This window comes from Strigops habroptila, chromosome 4 (assembly GCF_004027225.2).
Source record: "Strigops habroptila isolate Jane chromosome 4, bStrHab1.2.pri, whole genome shotgun sequence".
In the NCBI taxonomy this organism is placed as follows: Eukaryota; Metazoa; Chordata; class Aves; order Psittaciformes; family Psittacidae; genus Strigops; species Strigops habroptila.
In genome coordinates, this window is record NC_046358.1 from 36,594,877 (window position 1) to 36,606,312 (window position 11,436).

Here is an 11,436-nt window from a genome sequence, read left to right on the forward strand (position 1 = left end):
AAGACATTATCTAGGTGTGATGTTGACATTTTTCCCCTCTTCGCAGAGGCTGGTCTGTGACTCCTGTAACCCACGTATCCATTTTCTTTTTACAGTATTTCAAGAACCTCCAGACCAATTTCCTCATAGAGCATTTCAAGGAATGCTTTGTTTCTGTTTCCACATACACATCATTTGATCACAAAAACTCTTAAGCTTCATGTAAATGACTTTTTATTGCAAACTGAAACTAGATCTTCATCAAATTATAGCAACTCATATAGAAAGTTCTAACCACTAGTCCAAATCCTAGTGCTTTGTACAGGGTCATCTGAGCTCCTGGCTTGGAAAGAATTAAAATCTTTAAGAAGGAGGAAAATAACTGTATTTCAGGTGGATTTCAAACATATAGTCAAAGTAGTGGTGCAGCAGACAGAGGATTTAGAATTTACAGCTTTATCACAAGATGACTTCCCAAATGAAAAGTGTAGATGAGTCGGTAATTGCTGTGGCTGTTCTTCATGCAAAGTGTGCAGCTGCCTTACTCGGTGGTGTCAACATCTGAGTATGCAGAAGGATTACTGCAGAAGATGATGATGAAGAATCTGATAATTCAGCCTGCTGTGTAATGAATATTAGGTTGGGAGAATTATTTTCTGTGCTGCAAAGGTGAAATATTCTAGGTAAATCACAATTAAGACATACAGATCTTGCATCTACCTTTTTTAGTTAATGAAATGCCTTTTTCAATGAACCTGCAGATGCTGACTGATCATGACATACCTGCCTCATCTCACTATTGTTGCTTTCCACTCACCTGTTTATTCTCCTTTTTACTTCAACATTCACTATAAAAAAATTAACCTAAAGAATGTATTTTCTGAAGTATAATCCAGCTATAAAGTATCTCATAATAAATTTCTTCAGACTCCATTAAAATACAACCCTTTATAGTCAACCCTTTGTCTCTTATAAAAAATTAGTTCTTGCCTAGAAGGCATTACAGTCTAGATTCTCAAAGTTATTTGATAGTATTAAATCCAAAAATTATGTTAATTTAACCACCTTTGAGAATTGGGCCCTGTGACATCCACTTCTGGTTTTTTTAACCTGTCTCTGCAAAAAAGGCTACAACTCACTTTCACTCCTGTTTCTGGAAGAGGCAGTTTGCCTCTCCAAAGGAAGTATCTCTCATCTTTCCATATAAATTCCTCTAGGGTTTCCTGCTCATGAACAGTTACCTGGTCATTTGATGTCTGAGTATTACATTTTGTTTTGTGTGCTCGACTACCCCACATCTGACATGATGGTATGCCAGAACTCCTCCCTACTTATTCCTCCAGGTAAATTAATATTGCTTGCCTTGGAGTCTTATAATTAGCTATATAGTTGTATCTGAGTCTGTATCGGAAAATCGGGCATATGAATCTTCATCCTGGTCCATTCTAAGTGATGCTATGCTGAACCCACATCAGCTTAATAGATTTTGCCTTTTAATCAAAACTCACTGTGCTAGCTGAAAATGTGTCTCCTTGTATGATCATGGCCTTTCACAAGAGAACCGTCCAAAAATAATAAATCTGCTTTTCAATAAGAGGAGGCTTTAAGGAGGCACAAGACCTTTTTTTTTTCCAAGAGCTGAGTCTAAATGCCTGCTGCTAAAAGATGAATGTGACCAAAAAGTTCAAGCTAAATAAAAAATTCCTCTCTCGTCACAGAAACGTTTATGTGTGTATAGATACACTAACATAGATCTTCAGACAAACCAAAGTACTCTAAAGTTGGAAGGATGACAGAGAGACAATTGCATTCATTTATATGTAACCAGGACTGAGGTGATGTTAGCTAGTGTGGTATAATTTAGTATCTTACCCAGTTTTGCTTTCTTCTTCAGTATCAGCAGCAGCTGGAGCTGAAATAGTCAAAACTCTGGTGTATTGCCTGTGGGGAAGACACAAGAGCAAAGTGATCCTCATCTAATGGTAATTTGTACTCAGACAGGTTTCTAACCCCACACCAAAATTGTTTTCTAAAACAAACACAAGCAAGAAATGCCAGGGCACCTGAGCTATTGCAGTACACTCTCCAACCCCAGCACCGTGGATCAAACATGAGTTCTGTTTGCTATGGAATTCCGTATTTTCTGGCAAAATCATTATAATTGAAGGGGAATGAGGTGAAATAAACAAATGAGTGGTTTTTTAATTAAAAAAAAATCATAAATCAATTTAAAGTGTAGTGTCTATTCAATTTCTCAACCTTTCACACTGTACAGCTTTATGAGTGCTTTGTATGTTGGCAAATACTCATAAAAGGAGTTAAATCCATGCATAAATTGGAACCATAAAAGCATTTAATTATACATGTCTTAGTTCCATTGTAATGACCTTAAAATTTGAGGAAGTTCCATTAATTTAACTTCTGCAAACAAAATTTAACTTAATTTTTTAAAAACTAAATAAACTCTTTTAACACAGAGAAGCTGATATTGCACCCTAAGCATTAGGTCTCCCCAAATGACATTAAAAATCACAGCATTTTAGACTTCTCTTTGGGCCCTGTTATGCCTCAGTTCACAGCTTATAATATATTTAATGCTGTTTGAACTTTGCATTTCCAGTGTAAGCCATATTTTAGGGATCTCTAAAGTCATACTCTGAAATTTCTTATGCAGACAACAATGAGCTACAGAATAAATACACCTTTAATACTCTGGTTGAGAGTATTTGTACTTATTAATACTGCACAGGTTGCTTTACAACCTAATAAAAGGAAATATACGTGGAGGAGTGCTAGTGTCACAATATACATTATGTACTTGTTTGGTAAAGATGGATCGGGTTTCATTAATGACTGAACAAAATCAAGCCCACTGCACCAAGCAAAGTTAATTCTCCTCACTTCTCTCTTCCTCAGCACTACCAAAATTAACTTCCACTTGCTTTTCTTTTGCTATTACACACAAAGATCTAACAGTGTTGTCTGGTGCATATCCAAAATTAGCATATGGTATATCAACTTTTTTAAAAGGTTAAATCACCTTTTTCAAAAAGTTAGAAGAGTCTCACATCAAGCCACACAGTTAGCTAGATCCTTATGCTAGATTCAGAGTTTCTTGGAATCCCTGACCTGGAGATATCAGCCCATCTCCTCTAACAGAGAAAGATCAGCATTCACCTACTCAAGAAACAGAATATTGCCATGGATTCGTGCCATTCATTTTGGCAAAAAGCAATCGCAGAACACGTTCTTTTTGTTCCCACGTCAACTCACTGATATCCACTTTTTCAAACTGCATTTTTTCCCTGAAAAACACACAAATATCAACATATTAGAAGAAAATTTCAAATGCATTTCTCATGGATTCTGTGTGTGTGAAACAGGTTTTAAATTCTAGCTCTGCATTGCTCTTGTTCAGCTACTTATAGCACATAAATTCAAAAATCAAATCTGAGCATACAGTGCTGTGGTTTTGACTTCTGAATTTATAGTTGTTGAAACTAAGTGAAACAAAACCAAGGATTTCTGTTACACATGTAGCAGTTACAAATACTGGGAAGGGGAAGGTTAGTACTAACATATATTAGTTTCAAGTACATGGTCCTTCCCTTGCTTCTCCTGCATACTTAAAAGGGTCAATACATATAACAATTTTCATTCTTGGCTCCTGTCTCCCTCTTCTCTTGCTCCAAGGAGAAGTTTCCTTACATCTCAGTAACTACTTTCACCTCTGATTTTTCATGAAGGGTTTCTGCTGTATCATTTTTGAGATAAGATAACCTGAACTGAACAAAGCATTCCAACTGATTGTGTGTCACCAAGTTATTCAAGAGCCAATGCCCGCTAAGGAAACATTTGATGTGGGAGTATTATAATTTTGATCTCTCACCAAGGATGTATGCAAGCTTTAGCTATGGGGGAGCTTAACTCTATGGCTTAAAATGCAAGTGCCTGGACACTGCTGCAGTTTGTAGGCACAGATTTCTAGTGGAAGGTTGGAGACCTGTAATCCTGGCCACTGTGGCATGTGTAGCCCTAATTTCAACCAAGCTGCATTCTGAGATACTCACATCTGAGATTTTGTTTTATTCATTATAAAATGGAATTCTGTCAATCACACATCTTGCATGTGATCTTGGTTTTGATATGTCAGTGCCTACTTCATGTAACGGCTTAATTTTTAGATTATTATGAAGCTTGAAGAAAACAGCCTCTGAAAGCACAATGCAAAGTAGGAGCTTCTGACATATAGAAAAGCAATTGAAAAAAGACCAGATTTGACATCTACTGGATGTTTATGTTAAAATGATCAGCAACATAGTAAAGATCTGTTAGCATCTTAATTGTAACTTTTAGGCTTCAGTGTTGTTAGCTCACTGGAGTGAGTAAAAAGCAAAAGAGCAATACTGGAAGAGCAATACCTATAAACAAAAAATAAATTAGAGAAGCAACAATAATTATTAAAAGTAATGTGCAAAAGCACATCTATACTGGAAGTTTTATATCAAATTCCACCGCACATGGCAAAATATGCAAAGAAATCTTTTGATCGTATCTTTAATACGTAGAAATAACGACCAAAAAGTGATAGCCTAGTTGAAATTAGGTGCCCACAAAGTCATCACTAATTGATAGGATATTATACCTCATACAGTTATTCTCACTACAGAAACCTCCACAAGCATTCCAAACCTAGACAGTATTATCATGCAAAGGGTTTTTTCATGTGTAGTGGGAAGATAGACGCTAATTTTTCATATTTCAATACCAGTAGCATTTCTTTGCTTCCTCTAGGTCTCTGTACACACAATTTGTGCTATTTATGTTGCTTTTGAATGTTTTGATTTTGGGAAATTCTTCCTTCCCTGCACATGCCTCCATCATTTTTCTGTAATAGGCAGTTTGGGCCTTTTTCTTATACTGCTTTCTACTGGATATGATCTCCTGCTTCACATGTTCCAGAGCATCTAGGAAGAACCTTTCCACCTCAGTCCTCTCATTTAAGATATTCCGGGCTAGTTTCTTCACTCGGTTCATCTCCCGATCCTTCATTTCTAGTAGTTGCTGCAGCTTCTTGATCTCCACCATGCTTGCCTGGTTTTGTATCAGCGCCTGATGCTGTATTTTCTGAGTCTTTTTCTCAGATTCTGTAGCCATGCGATACAAGTCCATCTCCAGCTTTTCTACTTTACGCTGCAGATCTCCAATCTGTGCTTTCTGGCGACTGATCTGTAGGATCGTTTTTTGAATCAAACCCTCAGTGGTTTCCTAAAAGATGAAAAGAAATTGTTTGGGGGTTTATTTCATTTGCACTAAATCTGGAGGTGTCGTTTTACAATCTTTTTTCCCCAACACTGACAGCAGAGTAAACATGCAGGCAGCTTTGTACTGGAGGTGAATACATCTCTCGGATCAGGTTTTTGTTTACAAGAGAAGCCAGATAACGAAGGCTTGATATATAGTATACATTACAGAGAGGCTTATACTTAATGGACTAGCAGATGAAATTCTTCCTTCTTTCTCCTCCATGATGAAGATGGAATAAGAGCTCTCCTTCAGACAGCTTCAAATTCAGTAACTGCAGAAGCATCTGACCCCTTCCTGGAGGAGAATGGAACAGAACTAAAACCAGAGCAGAAACCTTCTCCTGCAACAGAAGACTTTTGTCCTCTTCTAACTTCTGTTTGATTTTCTCCAATTCTACTGTCCCTTTCAGCTGGTAAGCAAATGCACTGTGAAGACAAACATCCTCCTTCAACACCTCTCTCTCAGTGCTGGTCAGCTGCCTGGACAGAGGGAAACAAAATCCAAGAGCTTTAATCACAACCTTTCTTGTTTGTTTTGTTTGTTATTTGTTTGTTTTGGGGTTTTTTTAATAAAATCAACATTTCAGTGTCCTAATTTCAGAGCTAAGCTGTAAAATTCTTACAGGTCTCTGCCAACTTTTCATGCTTTGTTTCTAGTCCTGTATCTGGACTGGAAGAATGAAGGAAACATCAGTACTATCATGGTAATATTACTCCTCTAGAGTCTTAACATATAAATGTAAGTGCTGCCTCGGTCATCATTGATTTTGCCCTTCAAAAGCCCATGTAGTAACATGAGCAACTTACTCAGAACACAGCACTAAGACGGTTTTGTAAAGTAGAAAATGGGAAAAGCAAGTATTTCTTACGAGTAAGTCTCATGCTGGGCAGTCTCTGCCATCATTGTTTGCTTTTTCTCAACTTTTTCTTCTCGTCTTTTCTGAAAGGGAGAAGAAAACTGTTTAAATTTTGCATGAGACCTTTGGCACCAAAGCTAAAATCTGAAACAGTGTAAATTCTAAAATTATACCCACAGTTTTCATCTCACCCAACTTCTTGTTAGAGAAATAATGAACCACCACGGGTACTAAAGTTTCTGATGGAAATGAGGAATACCATCTTTCTGGGATCCTGACATCCCATGGTTTTCATTAGAAAGCTGCACCTAGCCTCCAACTCATTCATCGTACTTGTAGTAACATGAGAAATTGTTTAAAAGCTCATCAAAGAACTGTGAAAACTATAGAAACCAGAGTAGTCATTGGGAGAAATCATTTTGTTCTAGTAAAAGTTAAACTGCCCTTTCTTATAAAATAAACCTGCCTTTTCTTATAAATGAAACTGCCTTTTCTTCAAGCAACCTCATGTCCAATCTCACAAACACTTCCTGATGTCCCTGTTTGAAACCTCCATACTTTCATTTAACTAGGATAAAAAATAGCATTTCTTTAATAATGGCATTTTTTTTCAGCCATATAACTAAAAGTGTGGATGTACTCTTCAAGAAGGAATTTGGCACTACCATAGAATTCTATGATCCTATGATTCTACCAAATTACTACCTGCCACTAACAACAGTCTTCATCAAATTTTTACATAATCTATAAAATTCACTTAACCTTCTGACTTGTATTATTGCTTTGCTTCCCCTTCACAGTTCACTTGTGTCCGTAATTTCACATCACTGACAGTAATTCACAATCTGTCACTCTGTTTAGTGATCAGTTTTAGAAATCTGCTTTATCTACTCATTCAGTCATCAAGATCATTCAAAGCCCAATGTCTCAACTGTTCTTTGAAAAATGTTTGACTAACATGCATTTAATAGTGTAAAAGCAGCTATCCCTGCCCATGGCAGGGGGTTGGAACTAGATGATCTTTAAGGTCCCTTCCAACCCAAACCATTCTATGATTCTATATATTAAGAATCCAGATGCTGTTGACAATCATTTGTCTCCGTGGAAAGCATTTGGTGTTGTTTCTAAGTCCCTTCTTGTGGTTGAAAAAAAAATCCAGTTGAGTCAGAAAGGCACTTGAATCGTTCGAGGCCCTTTTTTCATGTCAACTGGGATACTTCTTTATGTTTTACAGTCAATACTACTATTTAATATTTGTATTATAGCTCCAAAGTATCTCTGCTTAGGTCGTGTGCTGTGCAAGTGTTTAGTGAAAGACAGTCCCTAGTTTTATATTCTAAATGGCTTATGCGGTTGAAAAGATGATACCATACCAGCATTCACATCCTAACTGAGCTGACTAGTGAGAAAGCAGTCAGATTTAGACTGCTTGTAGTCAATTGCTAGCTCCTTCATACATTTCTTTAAAGGGTGTACTAGATGCTGAGTCTACCCACACGTTTGTATGATTCCATGTTAGTCTGTAAAAAACCAAACAAACGTACAGCACTGAACCGTTACAGAAGTGAGTTCTGGCTACAGAACTTGCATTTTATCAACCTAGTGCTTTTCTTCACTCTCTGTAAGGAAAACAATGCAGTAGATTGGCCATGCCCTCCACTCCCAAATTCCACGCTGCCTTGCACGCAGAAAAGTTACATTACAAATGCATATTCATGACAAACTTACATCTTCCAGCTCTTTCTCCATAGCTGCTTGTTCCCTGTAGAACTCCCTTATTAATTTCAGTTCTAATTTAATTTGGCCAATTTCTCTAACTTTTTTCTGACATTTCTCTTCCAGTTGTTTTATTTGTTGTGCATAATAGTCTGCCTGCAAATCAGAAATTGAGATAAACCAATCATCATCATATTGTAACATAAAACACAGAGCATACAGAACTGAATGTCTGAAATTCTATGCTGTGTTTTAAAAAACTACAAAGAATCCATCATTAGAAGAAATGCTGCAAACTCAGCAGAAGCTACACTCCAGTGAAATAACAAGCCTAGAAATTAAGTTTAAAGCAACATCCACAATATAATTTTATTGGGTTTGCATGGCAAGGTTTTGGTAGTGGGGAGGCGTTACAAGAGAGGCTTCTGTGAAAAGCTACCAGAAGCTTCCCCAGTGTCTTGACAGAGCCAAAGCCGACTCTAAGATGGCCCCACCACTGGCTGAAGCTGAGCCCATCAGCGATGGTGGTAGTGCCTCTGGGATAACGTGTTTAAGAAGAGGGGGAAACTGCTGTTGCACAGCAGCCAGAACAGCTGAGTGAGAGTATGTGAGACAACCAACTCTGCGGACATCAAGATCAGTGCGGAAGGAGGGGAGGAGGTGCTCCAGGCGCTAGAGCAGAGATTCCCCTGCAGCCTGTGGGGAAGATCATGGTGAGGCAGGCTGTGCCCCTGCAGCCCACGGTGGTCCACGGCAGGCAGATATCCACCTGCCAGAGCAGGAGGATGCCCAAAGGAGGCTGTGACCCCATGGGAAGCCCGCGCTGGAACGAGCTCCTGTGAGGAGCTGTGGCCCCGTGGAGAGAGGAGCCCGTGCTGGAGCAAGTTTGCTGCAGGATTTGTGCCCCAATGGGGGACCCACGCTGGAGCAGTCTGTTCCTGGAGGACTGCACCTGTGGGAGGGACACAGGCTGGAGCAATTTGTAAAGAACTGTCTCCTGTGGGAGGGACCCCCCGTCAGAACAGGGGAATAGCACAACGAAGCAGCAGCAGCAGAGGCAACATGTGTTGAACTGACCACAACCCCCATTCCGTGAGCTCCTGTGTCGATCAGTGGGAGGATGTAGAGAACTCAGGAGTGAAGCCGAGCCCAGGAAGAAGAAAAGGGTGCAGGGAAGCTGTTTCAAATTTGATTTTCTCATTACCCTGCTCTGGTTTGGCAATAAATTAAATTTCCCTGAGTCATCTCTTTTGCCCATGATGATAATTTCTGAGTGATCTCCCTGTCCTTATCTCGACTCATGAGCCTTTCATTTTATTTTTATTCTCCCTGTCCAGCTGAGGAGGGGAGGGATAGAGCGTGCTGAGCACCTGGCATCTAGCCAAGGTCAACCCACCACATCTATCACCTATAGCCTTTCCCGTACAGAGGGTGAGAGAAAGTTCCTTGTGTAGTCTTGCTGGATGGGAGATAACTGTCTTGAAGTGCAGATAAGCAGTTATGTGTTTCTTATCGAAGCCAGATTAACAAATAGTAATTTTCTCAGTTCCTTTTAAGAATTCTTGATTCAACAGTAATAAGTGAAGAACTGTAAAGCAATTCAAAGTAGTTATTGTTCAGTGCATTAAAAATGAAACATGCTTTTGCTGTGCCTCAGGCCTCACGGTTACCCAGCTAGTTGCTAATACTATTTCAGAATACGTAAAATATTCCTACTACTACCTGATATAATAATATAGAGTCATGGGATAACTCCCACATCACCTTTTTTTTTTTTTTAAATTCTTCATGCAGTACTTTTGAATCAAAACCTGTAACAGTTAATTGCACTAGCTCGTTCCTCATACTACAATCAGAACTTTCAACCTCCTCAGAAGATTCCACTGTTATGAGGACAAAGAGAAAAGTTCATTCACCATCTTCTTATCTTTTTGTGCTTGCTGTTTCAAATCAACTGGCTCCTGCTTCTGTTTCTCAATCTGTGACAAAAGAAATCAAGAAACAATAACTGTGAGGGGAAAAAATATTCTTGCTGTGTTCTTCTCTTCAAATTTGAGAAGACAGAAATAGGGGAAAGATCCCTCGTTTGCAGTGCGCAGGTCAATTAAACCATGTTTAAAACTTTGATTTGCATTAAGGATAGGAAATAACTAAAGCTTAAACTATAATCCCCCCTGCCATGTATTCGATACAAACAGATCTGTGACTCTACTGAAGAATTATAACTATGTGGACAGAGGGTTTTCTTCCTTACTGTTTTGGATAGTGGTGCAGTGTTAGAGAAACAGTTTAGAAAAGGAGAACAAAAACCAGAGAAAAACAGGCAGCTGGAAGAAGGTCTGAGTAAGATCTTCTATACTGGAGAGTCTGAAAGAAAACAGTGGGATGTGAGCAAGGAAATTGTCTCCTACCATTTGACCTGGGGATCAGAACTTTGTATCTTCTTATTAAAAGTTAAAATAATTCCAGTTTCCACTTTAATTTTCTTTTTTTCTAACTGAAAATGGGGTTTGCTTGGTACTTGACTTTAGAAAAGTAGAAATGGGACTGAAGTGAAATAATCTGCGATAGAAAAAACGGAAGCTACAATGTAGGGCTTCTTTTTCTTGTGTTCCGAGTGGCGTTTGGCTCTATTTTTTCTAAAACCTTCGCCAGGTAACTAAACCCATCGCATTCCCCCTTAGCTTTCTCTTTTTTCAAGCTGACAAACGCTTCGGCCTCTTGTACACCATGTGCGGAAGCACCCGACCATCTCGGGGCGCCTCCCCTGCGTTCGTTCCGGCACATTGCTTTCTCGCCTGTACAGAGGGGGAGCCAGACCGGACGCCGTGTTCCCATGCGAGGGAGCAGGCGGGCGCCCGGAGCGAGGCTTCCCCGTCGCAGCCCAGCTCGCCAACGCCTTCCCGCCGCCGGGGCGCGCTGCTGCTTCAAGCTCGTCCCCCTTCGGCCGCGGGCACCGGCAACAGGGCGGAGGAGCAGCAGGACCGGCCGCGAGGTGTTTTGCTACCGGTGGCTGCGCACCGGGAAGCTGTAGCTAGGGGAGATAAGAGGGGCCTGCCCGGCTGCGCGCACACCTCCTCCGCCTTCTCCTGGCCCGGCTTCGTGAGGCAGGCCATCGCGGCCGCTGCTTCCCTTCCCTAGTCCTGCCGCCGTCACAGCAGCTCCGCGTTGCTCCTGGCCAGCCGGCGGAGCTTCACCGTACTCGGCCCGGGACGCTTCGGTGGCCGCCGGCCGAACCTCCCATAGCGCCGCGCCCACCTCGGCCCCCTTCTCCTCAGACACCTGGGCCGCCTGTCCCACCTCCGCCAGCCTGCGGGAGCAGGAGCCGCGACGGCGGAGCGCCGGCCGCTCGCCGGCCGTGCCCCCTGCCGCCGCCGCGTCTCCACAGCACCCCGCGGCGCCCGTTACGGCGGAGTCCCCCCCCCGTTGCCTCGGTTACCGGCCGCCTCGGGCCTCCCCCCAGCACCCGCCGCGGCCGAGGCGAGGAGCGCGCGCGGCGGCCCGTTTCCATGGACACCAGACGGCGCCCTCCCGCGACGCGCAACTCGCGCGACGGGCGCGTCACGTGGGCGCGCTGA

General features: G+C 41.3%; 1 protein-coding gene across 3 annotated transcripts; it reads right to left on the reverse strand.

Moving 5' to 3' along the window:
* Positions 1-52: 52 nt before the first annotated feature.
* On the reverse strand, positions 53-11,405 carry BBOF1 (basal body orientation factor 1). Of its 3 annotated transcripts, none has more exons than XM_030481347.1 (9): positions 11,298-11,405; positions 9,775-9,837; positions 7,871-8,810; positions 6,155-6,225; positions 5,621-5,765; positions 4,748-5,247; positions 3,161-3,284; positions 1,852-1,920; positions 53-600 (listed from the first exon to the last, which is right to left on the reverse strand). In XM_030481347.1, exons 3-7 carry the CDS (start codon positions 8,060-8,062, stop codon positions 3,161-3,163), a joined length of 1,032 nt encoding a protein of 343 aa, XP_030337207.1. In that variant the 5' UTR covers positions 8,063-8,810; positions 9,775-9,837; positions 11,298-11,405; the 3' UTR covers positions 53-600; positions 1,852-1,920. The 3 variants fall into 3 exon arrangements, with proteins under 3 accessions (XP_030337207.1, XP_030337205.1, XP_030337206.1); XM_030481345.1 differs by having other exon boundaries at positions 7,871-8,014; positions 10,933-11,366; XM_030481346.1 differs by lacking the exon at positions 11,298-11,405 and having other exon boundaries at positions 9,775-11,150.
* Between the last annotated feature and the right edge of the window lie 31 nt (positions 11,406-11,436).